General features: G+C 41.7%; 1 protein-coding gene across 1 annotated transcript in view; it reads left to right on the forward strand.

Moving 5' to 3' along the window:
• RSKR (ribosomal protein S6 kinase related) overlaps nucleotides 1–14,935 on the forward strand; it is a 73,643-nt gene that overhangs the window by 5,568 nt on the left and 53,140 nt on the right. Inside the window, exon 2 of the mRNA XM_086958547.1 lies at nucleotides 14,323–14,574. Within this exon, the coding sequence (XP_086814673.1) occupies nucleotides 14,323–14,574 (252 nt within the window). The remainder of the gene's footprint in view (nucleotides 1–14,322; nucleotides 14,575–14,935) is intronic.

A 14,935-nucleotide genomic window follows, 5' to 3' on the forward strand; every position in this document is an offset into this window, starting at 1 on the left:
ATCTCCTCAAAACCTTACCTCTTTTTTTTCTGGTCTCCCACCTCCTCCTGCTCTCCCTGATGAATTTGCTAATTTAGAGAAGGATATTACCCTCCAAGAAGTAATTACTGCCATTCACTCCTTGAAAAAATCAAAAGCTCCCGGTCCTGATGGCCTCACTATTGAATTTTATTCTACTTTCCACACGATTTTTGCCCCTAAACTCCTGCAACTTTTTAATTTTTTTATTACTGAAGCCAAAGCTTCTGGATCCTTTAGGGACGCATTAATTATTATCATCCCCAAACCGGATAAGGACCATTCTTATTGCAAAAATTTCCGCCCTATATCTTTAATTAATTATGATTGTAAAATTTTTGCCACGATTCTTGCTGTTCGCCTTGATAACATTCTTCCCCTTTTGATTAAAACTGATCAGGTTGGCTTTGTAAAGGGCAGGCTAGCATCTGATAATGCACGTATGTTTGTTAATATTATCTCCCTTAGTAAAAAATTTAAAGACCCCGTTGCTGCTCTCTCTTTGGATGCTGAGAAGGCATTTGATCGAATTAATTGGCAATTTATGTTTCGGACCCTTCAATGGTTTTGTTTTGGACCCTCCTTTATTTCCTTTATTAAATTATTATATTCCTCTCCCTGTGCCAGTATCTTTATCAATACTCAGTTTTCTAAATACTTTCCTTTATCTCGTGGTACAAGGCAAGGTTGCCCCCTCTCGCCCTTATTGTTTATTTTATGCCTTGAACCATTTTTAGAACGTATTCGCAATAATCCCTTGATTACAGGTTTCAAATTTTCTTCTGTTGACACAAACATTTCCGCTTATCCAGATGATATCTTAGTTTATATGTCCAACCCTATTGATTCATTACCTCATTTTATGACTGAAGTTCAACTCTACTCCTCTATCTCTGGCTATAAACTTAATTTATCTAAAACTGAAGTCCTACCCTTAAACGCTGTGTGCTCCCAATTTATGTTTTCCGATACTGAATTTACCTGGTGCCCTTCCAAAATTAAATATTTGGGTATTTGGTTTTCAACCACCTTAACTGATACCCTTAAATTCACCTTTAACAATTTGATCACTAAACTTCAATCTCTTCTCCTTTTATGGTCCCCACTTTTTCTTTCTTGGTGGGGTAGATTGGACACTATTAAAATGATGATTACTACTCATGTATTATATACTGTCTCTATGCTCCCAATTAAAATCCCCAATGTGTATTTTTCCCGCATAAATTCTTTATGTACAAAATTCCTTTGGAATAATAAACACCCACGTATTGCTCTGCTTAAACTTATTCGACCTAAAGCTGAAGGTGGTGTCAGATTTCCACATTTTAAAGCATATCATTCAGCTTTCCTGCTCAAACAATCGTTTTCATTAGCTTATGATTTTCTAACCATGCCGGTCCCTAAGTGGGTTCTCTTTGAACGTTCACTTTTAAAGGGTTTCCCTTTTACCCATGTTGCTTTTATGTCCAATTGCTCCTTTTTATCCCATTATCCCATTTTGAAATATTCACAGACTCTCCTTTCAACTACCTTTTCTAAAGATGTTACTCCCTTGCAATCTTTTTTATCCTCCATTATTTGGTACAATAAATTTCTCAAATACAAAGGCAAATCGTTTTACTACAAGTATTGGAAGGAAAAGGATATATCTTTTGTTTATCAATTCCTCAATAATTTCACTGTTATTCCTTTCCAAGAACTTCAACTCCGTTATCAAATTCCTGCCACACTTCTTAGTGAATATACTATTATTACTACTGCTATCCAATCTCATTTAGCTACATTTTCCCTTCCAACTGATTTCCCATCCATCACACCTTCCACTCCGTTATACCCCTTATTCTCTACCCACAGACCTACAGCTGCTCTTGTTTATGCCATCTTGTTATCAACTGTTCAACTACGTTCCAAATCTACTGTTGAAGTTATTTGGGAAACTGATTTATCCGTTTCTTTTCCTGTTATTTTGTGGGAAAAACCTTGGTCTAAGCTATTTAAAGTTTCTGCAGCTGCGCGTATAACTCAATCCTTATATTTTGTCTATCATAGAGCGATTATTACTCCTGTCAGCATTAATACATTTTCTCCTCTTTCCTCTTCCCTATGTTGGTCTTGTTCTAAAGCAACAGGAACACTAATGCATTTATTATATGATTGCACTGCTGTTTCTTCCTTTTGGAATTCAGTTTGGAAGATTTGCATGCCAGTTTTCAAGTTCAATACTGCTATATCATTTATACATGTTTTTCTAGGTTCCTTATCGTCTGCAATGGATATAGCTACTACAGATTCTAAGCTATTTGACCTTTTTATTGCTCTAGCTTTTAAGGTTATTTTATCGTCATGGAAAGATAATTCTAAATTATCATTGACCATGTGGTGGAACTTTATATGTGATGAGCATAGGATTGCCACTGTCTCCTCCTCATCCATCACTCAAAAAATTAAATCTGACCTTTTATGGCTTCCCTTTACTTCTTATCTTTCCTCTGCTACTCCTGCTAGATGAGTTTTATTCGCTTCTCTATTCTTTCTTTTTCTTTTCTTTCTTCTTCCTTATTCTTCTTTTCTTCTTTTCTTTCCTCCTTTCTTCTATCTGTCTTCCCCCTATCCATTCCCCTGCTCATCCCTTTTTGTTATACTTGATAATTTCATACTCTGCCTGATGGTTTTTTTTCCTATTCATGATGTTAATACATTTACTTATGGCATGTATTCTGCTTTCTGCAAAATTTTCAATAAAACTTTATTAAACAAAAAAACCATTAAAGGCCGGCACTTCTGTACTTGCAGCTTTTGCACAGTGATTGTATCCTTCAAAGTAAGGAATTTTTAAAATTATCTGTCAGATTGAGAAACTATCTGGATCAGTAATGTTTAATTTGTGAAATTTTGTACTCCCATGTGCCTATCTCATCAAAGTATTTCTTCCTTGCATTTGCACTTTTGTGAAAGGAATGTTTCCTTTGTGACAATGTACTGTATATTGTAAAAGAACCGAAATAAAGTATTTAATTGATTACTCTGCTCTGGTGCACTCAACACCACTTCACTCTACTCTATACCCCTCTGCGCCATTCCAGTCTATGCCACTCCACGCCACTGCAATCTACCATGCGCCACTCCACTCTACTGCACTCTATGCCAATGCACTCTACACCATTTTAGTCAAAACCAGTACACTCTACGCAACTGCATTCTATGCCAATCTACTCTGCACCACTGCACTGTACGCCACTATTCTCTACTCTGCAAAACTCGTCTCTACGCCACTGAACTCCACGTCACTCTACTATACACCATTGCAATCTGCTTCACTTTACTGTGCACCACACTACACCACTGCACTTTTTCACCAATGCACTCTATGCCACTACAATCGACACCATGGCACTCTACAACACTATCCACACCATGGCACTCTACAACACTACTCTGCCACCCTGCACTCTCTCTCACTGAACTCTATGCCACTCTACTCTGTACCACTCTACTCTGCATCACTCTACTGCACTTCTCACCAATCCACTTTATGCCACGATGCTCACACCGCTCCACTCTATGCCAGTCTTATCTACTGTACATCACTGCACTCTATGCCAGTGCACTCTACCCCACTCTACTATGCACCACTGCACTCTTTGCCACTGGACCACTGTACTTTACACTGCTCTACTATATGTCAATGAACTCTATACCAATGCACTCTACATCAGTGCACTCTATACTACTGCACTCTCTTGCTGGAGATTCCACCCTCACTGACCCTTTGCAACTCTATTGCCCATTACTTTGAGCAAAAAATACTAGATATAACTAAAGACTTCCCACAACCAATTCCACTCCCCCGGTTGGGGCGAATGAAGAGGGCACAGGGACAGTTAAGCTTAAAAGCTTTAGCCCCATTAGTCTAGAAGAGTCCCATCGGGCCATATGAGCTAGTAAATCTGGCTCACCCTTTGACCCTTGCCCCCCGATGTTGCTACATGCCCTGGTAGACACGGTGAACCCGATTATTAATGACATCATTAACTCTTCACTTTCCACTGCTGAGATCCCGCTAGATTGGAAACTCGCTGCTGTAAAGTCTCTACAGAAAAAACCTTTGGCAGATCCTACTACACTCTCCAATCTCCGCCCCATCTCGCTGCTTCCAGTATTATTCAAACTGACGGAAGCAGTTGTAAATAAACAACTTACACGGTTCCTGGAGGATAATGATATCCTGCACCCTAACCAGTCCGGGTTTCGGGCTATGCACTCTACGAAGTCCGCATTGTTGTTTACTGTGGAGACCTTGAGGACCGCCATGGACCAGGGGAAGAAGGCTGTACTGATTTTACTAGATCTATCGGCGGCCTTCGATACGGTCTCACACTCCATATTGATTGGCCGCCTAGTAACATCAGGGATAGCAGAAGTTGTACTTGAGTGGCTGAAAAACTTCCTCAGTCATGGGCGGCAAGTCACAGTACTGGGAGAGTTTTGTTCGGAGGAGAAAGCGATGACGACAGAGGTGCCGCAGGGCTCCAGCTTGAGCCCATACTTCTTAATCTGTACATGGTCCCCCTGATCGAGCTGATCTCATCCTTTCAGATCAGCACTATATCGTACGCTGATGATACTCAGCTTATCCTAGTACTGGATGGCGAGGTGCCGGGAGCAGAAGATAATCTTAGAAACTGCCTCGCAGCCACCTTCGACTGGATGAGGAATAACCATCTCAAGTGCAATTCGGGCAAAACCAAAATCCTGCCTTTTGGACAGCAAAATCTGTTCTTCCCCAAACTATGGTGGCCGCAAGATGCAGAAGTTCCTCTTAACACCATTGACACGGCCCGTAACTTGGGTATCAAGTTCGATGAGTCATTGTCATTTAATCAACAGGCGGTGGCTGTGGCCGGCACCTGCTTTAACACCATTAGAGGCCTAAGGAAATTTTCTTCCACTGGCAGCCAGGAAAACGGTGGCGGTTGCACTCATAACATCTCGACTGGACTACTGCAACAGCCTGTATGCAGGATTAAATAAATCGGTCCTGCACAGGCTGCAGATGGTCCAGCATGCAGCCGCCCGCCTAGTCCTGGGCTAGCAGAGAAAGTCGTCCGCCTCGGCGGTGCTTAAGGCCCTTCACTGGCTGCCAATTCATAAGCGTATCCTGTTTAAAATACTAGTTATCACATTCAGGGCATACCACCAGCGAGGGCCTAAATACTTTTTGAATCGCTTCAGACGTTACGTGCCATCCCGTAACCTTAGGTCTTCAAACATGAATCTGTTGTTGATTCTCAAATTTAAGCTTGTCACAAAGGGAGGGAAATCTCTTGGAGTGATAGGTTCCAGGTCGTGGAACAAGCTCCCGCCGCAATTGCGGCAAATCTCCGCTGAGAACCTATTTAGGAAAGCTTTGAAAACCTGGATTTTCAATCTTACGGATACCGCGTGCAAAGCTTTGGTATAAGTATGCAGGGCCCGCTGCTTGAGTAGTTTTCCGGCCTGTTCCATCTGGCTACGGGCTATAGCGCCAAGATCCTCCCTGGAGTGATAGCTGCGCTATAGAAAAGCACAATTACATTACATTACTCTAGGTCACTGGAATCTATGCCACTTTACTCGACTCTGCACCACTCAACTCTACGTCACTCCACTCTGACATTCTATGCCACACCACTCTACTCAACTCTACAACACTCTACTCCATTAATTTCTTCAACTCTACTCCACTCTATGCCGTTCCAATCTCCTACACTACTGCTCTCAAAGCCTCTACACTCTAAACAAATTCCACTGCTCTATGTCACTCTACTCTACAACACTCTACTCAACACCCTCTATACCACTCTGCTCAACACCACTCAATGACACTCTATTCCACTCCAATCCACAACACTTCTCCACTCTGACACTCTATGCCAATCAATTCTACTCCACTCTACGTCTTTCCACTCCGACACTCTACTCCTTCCACGATACTCCACACCACACCACTCCAATCTATGCCATTCCATATTCCACTTTGTTCCACTCCACATTACCCAACTATGCTCAACACAACTCTACTATGCCACTCCATAACACTCCTCTCTACTCCACTTTATGACACTCCACTCTCATTTGCCCCACTAACTTGTAGCCATGCTGAACAGCAGCCACGCTGGTGTACATGGCCAAAATATATTGTCTTTAAATGCGTGTGAACATTGGAAATGCGCACATCCCAGTATTTGGGCACTCCCTCCGGTTCAATAATGGATTGACTCCATGTGGTTTTATGAATTTATTCAATTATGGTTGCTTATTATTCAAAAGTTCATCAGTGGATTATTTTCATCCAATTGATTGTATTTATCACAAAATCATCATTGCTCCGATGCATTTCGGGTCCAATACCCTTTCTCAAGGAGCACTGTAAAAATAAGAACGATCTATATTGGCATCATGATGGTATTACCTAGATAACATATTCAAAAAGAGCAATTCCCAAAAAGGAAAAACCAAATGTGTGCATTCCAAAGAACAAACAAACGAAAGTCTGTGCAAACAGGTATACAAGCCACCAGGGATTGTAGGAAAGTAGTACTGACCGATATACAAGTAACTAAAGACTATAGAGAAGTAAACCCGACTGAGAAACAGGGAAATGTGTCAGAATGAAGTTAGTGCGCCTAGAAGGGGAGTGGATACGTAACGAAATAGCTGTGGTAACATAAAACATGCTCACGTGTAAGCGGATCTGTAATGCAGTGCTAGAAGGAAGGGTGAAAACGGGCGGTTAAGTTGTCACTCGAAACTCGAGTGCAATAATACTCAAACATGCGTTGCCGGGTTTCCGTGCTTACCAATATGTGATTTCAGATGGGGACAAAAGAAGTCTCCTAGTCGTTAGCTGCAACTCGGGCTCGCCGGGCTGAAGTGACAGCTCGCGAGTGAAATTGACACACCTTAAACGTAACGCGGGATCTGTCAACATGAAAATTGACAAAGGACTCGACGGTGTTGACTATGGGGGCCATATTGGAATGGGCGAATAACAGAAGTGGTATGAAGTGGGAAGGTGACGTGAACATAAAACGTGCAACAAACAAGGTGCAACATGCAAGGTGGTGCGAAGAACAAAGTAACATGTATTGACTAATATATCAAGGGGTGAAAATAGCGAACATATCAATAAACAGAAAAATAGGCTGAAAAATAGTGTTGTCAGGAATAGGTTAAATTGACATAAACATATAAGATGATGATGAAAAAATAATAAAAGTGCATTAACATTTCAGAGAAACTCGCACAATGCGAATGTGTCCATCATGTACCCGGCTGGGTACTTTACAGGAAGCAACTTAGCTCAATTCGATCATTGAGCCCAAAAGGTTTATACGATTGCAAATGGTAGATCCATGACGTTTCCCTTTGTAACAGAAACTTATTATTGTCTCTTCCTTCTTTTTTTTCAATCATCTCGAGGACCAAAAATTTCAATTGTGCCACAGTATGTTGATTTTCCATAAAGTGTGCCGCCACACTGGATTTGGTTTGCTTTGTCCTTATGTTAGATTTGTGTTCGTTTAATCTAACTTTAATTTTTCGCTCAGTTTTGCCTATGTAGGTCTTGCCACATGGGCATTTGAGGAGGTAAATTAGGTTGGATGAATCACACGTTGCGTTGACTTTCAGGTTGATGGCTGTTCCTCTCATGGGGTGGTTAATTTTGTTGCCCATTATGATGTTGTTACAACTGTTGCAGTTAAGGCACGGTTTGGTGCCTTTGTAGATTGGTGAAATGGGTGTTTCTTTTGATAGGATCTCCTTCAGGTTGTTAGCTCTGGTATACGCAAAAATCGGAGGGTTTTTGAACATGTCTTTAAAATCAGGTTCAGATGCCAAAATTCTCCAGTGTTGTAAGATAATTTTTTTGTATCTTCCACTCAGTGTTGAGTATTTAGAGACGACTACCATCCGGTTAGTCTCTTTTTTAGTTGTCTTTTTCAAAGCTGTTTGGCGTTGAATTCTGGATACTTTAGTCTTGGCCTCCTCTGTGGTTTCCTTTGGGTATCCTCTGGATGTGAATCTTAAACTCATTTCATCGATCCGTTGGACCAAAGTATCCGGATTGGATACAATGCGTTTAACTCGCAGCATTTGACTGTATGGTAAGTGACGTTTTAATGAATGTTGATGAAAGCTAGCGAAGTGCAACGTGTTGTTGCGGTCTGTCGGCTTTCTGTATAGATCTGTGATTAATCCGGTGTCGGATTTGGTGATAAGAACGTCCAGGAAATTGATTTGAGTGTCATCGATGTTCCATGTCATTTGTATCCTGTGGTCTTTGGTGTTTAAGTTGTTGAGCTCATCTTTCAACGTGGTTTTGGTGCCTTTCCATAGGAAGAATAGGTCGTCGATGTACCTCACGTACATCAACAAGTTTTCAGTCCAAGATGGATTGTCATATATGTAATTCTGTTCGAAATCAGACATATAAATGTTAGCGTACGCTGGGGCAGCGCAATTGCCCATGGACATCCCAGATGATTGTTGAAACCAGTGGTTGTTGTAACAAAAATAGCTATGGTAAAGTGTGTAAATCATAAGCTCCATCAGGAAAACTTTCATAGCTTCCGGGATGTTGCTGTGTGCTAGGGTTTTCTCAATGGCTACTATTCCACCTTTATGTGGAATTGAGGTGTACAAACTGTTCACATCCGCGGTGCAAAAGGTTACGTTGTCGTTTTGGTTTATTTTGATTTCTGACAATTTGAGTATGAACTCTGTGGTGTCTTTCACATAGCTTTTTGATTCTTTGACGAAAGGTTGGAGATAACGATCCAAAAATTTGCCTACGGGCTCATGAAGGGATCCCTTAGTGGATACTATAGGCCGCATTGGCGGATCTTTTAGGTTTTTGTGTATCTTGGGTAATAAAGTTATGGTGGGACTTCTTGGGTAATCAACCACTAGGTATTTCTTGGTGCGGTCTTCGATGGTGCCTGTATCGTGAGCTTTGTTTATGATTGATATCAATGCAGCTTTGTATGAACTGGTAGGATTGGATTCCAGTGGAATGTAAATGTCAGATTCACTGATATGTTCATCCATCTTGGTGTCGTACATACTGGAGTTCATGACGACGAGGGCCCCGCCTTTGTCAGCTTTTATACATTTAATCAATTTGTTATTGGCAATCTTTTTCAGTGTATCATTGTCTTTCTGTGTCAGATTTCTAGTCCCAGTTCTTTTCTTGAAGTTTATTTTACCCAAGTCCTGTTTGACTAAAGTCTCAAACGTATCGATACTTTTATGACTGGTGGGTGGTATGTATAAACTCGTTGGGCGTAATCCACAGAGTTGATCCGGTTTCTGATCTGTAGTTGGTGGAATCACATTCTCAAAGAAGTGTCGTAGCTTTAATTTCCTTGTCAGTTTAAATGTGCTGGTTTCTAATTCCAATTGATTGGTGTAAGAGGTGGGAATGAACGATGTGCCTTTTTGCAGAAGTTCAGTCTCCTGCTGTGACAGTTGGGTGTCAGAGATGTTGATCACTAGCGATTCTGTTTCTTTTTGTCCTTCTTGGAGCCTCTTGTGTTTGGGGCTTCTGGTTCCTTTTCTCTTACTTCGCCTGGGTCGTCGGTTTTTGGGGGGCCTCTCTCTAAAATGCTCTTTTTTAATATGTAATCTAGGTAATACCATCATGATGCCAATATAGATCGTTCTTATTTTTACAGTGCTCCTTGAGAAAGGGTATTGGACCCGAAATGCATCGGAGCAATGATGATTTTGTGATAAATACAATCAATTGGATGAAAATAATCCACTGATGAACTTTTGAATAATAAGCAACCATAATTGAATAAATTCATAAAACCACATGGAGTCAATCCATTATTGAACCGGAGGGAGTGCCCAAATACTGGGATGTGCGCATTTCCAATGTTCACACGCATTTAAAGTCAGTAATTTGGCGTAGACGGACGGTTACGCTACCAGTTGGAGCACCTTTAAACTCATATGAACGCATTTGCGAAGATTTAATTTTACCTTTTCTATTAATCACGCAGTGCATTGCCTATCCTACCTTTTGAGCAAAATATATTGTCAAAACCAATCGCCCTTGCATAGGCAAAACCTATTGGCTTTGCCAGTGCTTGTTTATAGCACAATCCTGATTTGAAAGTATTGCAGCGCTTTACATGAGCACCAATTACAATTAAACAAGGACATATTCATATTTTTTTGTCACAGGGAGATTAAATCATTTGGCCAGAATCATGGAATGGTGAGCCGACACCGAGAATCAAACCTAGTTCCCCAGTTTCACAGTAGGAAGCTGTGGCCGTAGTGGCATTCCTCTCCCCACTTTGCCCTCGCTCAGACTCCATTCCTCTCCCCACTTTGCCCTCGCTCAGACTCCATGTATCCACTGCAGCTGTTCCGGAAGACACTCGAACTCCCATAAAAAATGTAAATGTAGTGCTTATATAGCGCACGTATCACCCCCGAAGGGGTCTCAAGGCGCTGTACACATACCGCTGTGGAACCCTTCCTGGCTTTTCCCTATGAAATGTCCACTCCTGGGCACCCCCAATGTGAAGCCAGGCATCCTAGCGCTGCTGGGGCCGTTGTGGAGATTAAGCAAGCTATTGCCCAGAGTTGCAGAGTGGGACTCATGCTTAGAATAGGCACCGAGGCGAGAATGATCAGGTCCGGGGAAATTGAGCCCAAGACCCGCCAAGGCGGGAATTGAACCCTGGTCCGGGCCAGATCTCTGCATCAGGGTCTGCCGCTTTAACCATTGAGCCACACTGCTCCCCATCCCACCTCCGAATCCTGGAACACCCTTTGCCTTTGTTCTGCACCCTCATTGAACCATTTCAAGAAGGGACTCAAGACCTGGATCTTTGACTGATACCTGCAGCACAGAGCCTGGATACCCCTGGGTCCCTTCAAAACCAAGGGTTTTTATACATAAATTATGCACAGTAAATAACATAACTGGAGATTAAACAGGGAATTATCGCAGGTCGCATTAGCACATTAAAAACAACTTTGGAATTATAACAGCTTCTTAACACTAAACCATTTCTTAAGGTTAGAGAAATCTTCTGCATGCTTTTTCAGCAACTGCACTCCGGAGATGTACAACATAATATGAAACCTTTCTCAAACAATAGCTCATAGAATTATGATGTATTGCATGCCTGCAATAAAACTTCCAGCAGAAATCCATGACAATGGTACATCAGGTACTTCATGTACATGATGGAAAGTTTCATTCACAGTACACGCTTTCTTATACAGTTTGCCTCATACGTCATAGCATACTATGCACCAGGGAAACTGAGGGTAGTGTTGACTTGCAGCAGGACACTGATTGGGAGGGGGAAAAGACAGGAACAAGACGAACAGAAACTTCATCCATTTTAGAATAATGGTGTCTTGCATGAAAACATGGCATAATTATATTGCATTATTAATCACACTTCTAAACAAAATAATCATGTTGTTTCAAGTGTATCACCATTAGTTCATCGGTTATGACTATATGCATAATTAAAATTATTAATTTTGCACTAATAATTTGTCACACAAAAGTGCACACCAGAAAAAACTTAGAGTGCCAAACTCAATAACTTTAAAGCAGATTGGTTATTTCATGAATGAATGAAGGATTTGTAAAGCGCTGGAATTTCCTCCAAAGGGTTATCTCCGTGCTAAAGATGCAGGAATGCCTGGCCAATGGGATCAGATACTGAAGAGTTCTGTTTTTAGGAGTTTCCTGAAATGAAAAAGATACAAGCACTTACATAGATGTACAGGTAGAAAGTTTCAATGCCGTGAGGCAAGGTCAGAAAAAGATTTGCCTCCAGTGCAGAGTTTCCTGTACCGGGAGATAACAAGAAGAGCTTTCTCCCCTGAACAAAGAGATCTGCCAGTTTGATAGTAAATCAGTTTTTACCCAAGGTAGTTTGAACCTATGCCATTAAGTGCTTCATGGACAGAACGATACAGAAAAGGGGGTTTTGGGCCAGATGTATCAAGAATGTATTTTGCGATTCTGAAATAGCGAAATTTACCGATTCGCTATTTTGGAATCGCAAAATGCAATGTATGTGGGATTTGCTAAGAAAATAGTGATTCCTACACATTCTCTAATAGCGAATTGCAAATTGCAATTCACTATTAGGGAATGCTTTCCCATTCATTCCTATAGGCCTCTAGGCCCATGGGAAAGCATTTGCAATTTGCGATTACCAAATAGGTAATCGCAAATTGCGAATGCAATTGCAAGTGTGCTAGGGGGCCTAAGCCCACCCCTGATGCATCCCCCAAAAAAATAAGTGTGCACATGTGGCGCATACATATGCCCTAAGGGCATGTGTATACTCCACATGGCACTTAGAAAGATACAATTTTATGCATTTTTCTAAGGATTTGCAAATTACCATCAACTTGAAGTTGATGGTAATTTGCGATTCCTTAATGCGAAGTCGCATTTTTTAAATGCTTTTTGCATTGCATTTAGGGAATCACATATTGCAATTCCCTAACTGCATTTTCGAAATATGCGATCGCAAAATAGCGTTTACTTGTTTTCCAAATGCATTTTGGTTGATGCATCCCAAAAAGCTTTTTACCGGTTGCAAACGGGCCGATTCCGCGAATCAGCCCGTTTGCAACCGGTAAAACGCTTGATACACCTGGCCCTTTGAACTTAATTCTTTGGCGGATGTTTATCAGGTGTGAGAGACTGAACTAGTCATCTTGAGGTATAGCTAAAGACAGTTTATGCTATTAATACATTGACAGTAGAGGTACAATACGTCAACCTCGTCAGCCACTGGTTATTGTGTTATACATGTGTAGATCAGCCCATAGCACAGTCATTGGTTGTAGCAGCTGTTACTGATAGCTTATGGAGTATTGATTTTGCACTGGCACACACTTATAGTCCTTTGAACTTGTAACCAATCACATAGGAGAACACATATTCTACGAGTGGTGGGCAAGTGTGGTGACCGTGATCGGTGTGGATAAACATCTTGTCATAACTAGACGAGCTAGGGGAGTTCTTGTTGTTCATTAGTTGTTGTACAATAGAGACTATGCAAGGATTATCTTGATAACATCTGTGTGTTTATCAACTTTGGTGTCGTGGAGAATACGCAAACCTAGCATAGATTGCGGGTGTTTGGAATAGCCAGGGGTGGGTGGGGGATGTCTGGGGAGTGCGAGCTCCATGAAAGACCATGCTTTGATCTACTTTAATTAATATTGCACCCACTGAGTAGAGACTCTATTGGTTGGACCAAGCGAGTAGATTCTATTAGAGTGGCCTTAGTCTCACAGCATTGTGATTGCCACGCAACAGCTTCAAAGGTACCTTTTGATGCTGATTTCCTCCCAGCATTTACCAACTCGCAGGTGCCTGTGGCCCCCTCTGTCACTCCCTCCGAGCTTCAGAGCTAGTGATTGTAATGCCCATTTGCTTTGTGTCTATGCATGAGTGTGTGTGTCTGTGCGGGCAGGGGCATTGCTTTACCCACATTGCAGGCAAGCCAGGACATCTGTGACGCCATCTCTGCATATAATTGTGTTACTTTGGATAATAAATGCTAACATTTTGCCAAACGCAGCATGATCATACCCACTGTTAGCTAATGTTGGCCTTGGCATACGATGATAATATTTGTTTTTAGGCCATCCTTATCCTCGGGTGATCACCATGACATGATTGATCCGCATCTGGCATAAATATGGTGTAAATTCTTGGTACATTTTGGGCATCCATTCATATGCACTACCAGTTGGTGATGGTGGATCGAAACAATAGTTGATGGGTTGAACAACAGAAGTCCCTTTGTTCTACTTTGTTAATGGCAAACTACTCCTCTAAGTTATGGAATCAAGTGTAACAAGCCCATGCATCCTTTCATCCATTCATTCAGGTACTCACTCATCAACTTACTAATGCATCCGTCAGTGTGCACGCTAATTTAGCAATTCACGCAGCCTCTACCATTCCTCCGTCAATGTATTCATACACGCATTCATTCATCCATTTTGCACCTACTCACTCATCTATCCATTTTTTGCACTTTACTATTACAAATCCAGGACTTCAAGTACCTGAATGGGTGGTATATTATCTACCCAGACCTGACATAGGATGAATTATGCTGTTTTTGGGGGTACCTTTGAAGTTTGATGTCTAACCCTGCACCCTATGACTCGGGCTTGCCCAACAACCCTAGGTGTAGACCAGGTCCTCCTGTTGTCTGCATGTATGGTCCAATACCTATATTTGTGTTGCAGGAAGGCATTCTCCTGACGGACAGGATTAGGGATCAGAGCTGGAAGAGTGTATTGTATGGTGTGGGGCTGGCAACATCAAGCCTGGAGTGCCTTCTGGCTGCGAGGAGGTCTATGAAGGAAAAACTATGGATGGCACAGAAATCCGTCAAGGAGGACAGTACCAGCAGTGCAGAAGACTCTCCTCCTCACTTCTTTTCACTCTTTCTTCCGGAATTTCCTATTTGGCAGTCTGCTGGGCAGCAACAGCTCAAGGTATATTTTATTATTTTAAATAAAAAAAACAAAAAGCGGCGTTTAGGGAGCATTAACCTGAGTGTGCTAAGTAGCCGAATATCAAGGATAGACCTGGGGAGGCAGAAAAGGCCTCATTGTGTGGCCCTGAGTGGCTTGATAAGTCTGGATTAACGCAGCATAAATTATTGTGTTGTGTTACTCCGGCCCAGGGAGGTGTTTCATGAATGGTGAGCTGGTGTTCCCTTGCCATACCCATGGATTTTGATGAATTCATAGATTTACTATTACTGGTAGACCTGGGAATTCGCCACAATGCAACCCCTTCCCAGGGTAGGCGTGGTGAAGAGAAATATATTTATTTCTCCTTGTTTTTTCCTCT

Source organism: Lissotriton vulgaris, chromosome 2_1 (genome assembly GCF_964263255.1).
Source record: "Lissotriton vulgaris chromosome 2_1, aLisVul1.2, whole genome shotgun sequence".
Classification (NCBI taxonomy): Eukaryota; Metazoa; Chordata; class Amphibia; order Caudata; family Salamandridae; genus Lissotriton; species Lissotriton vulgaris.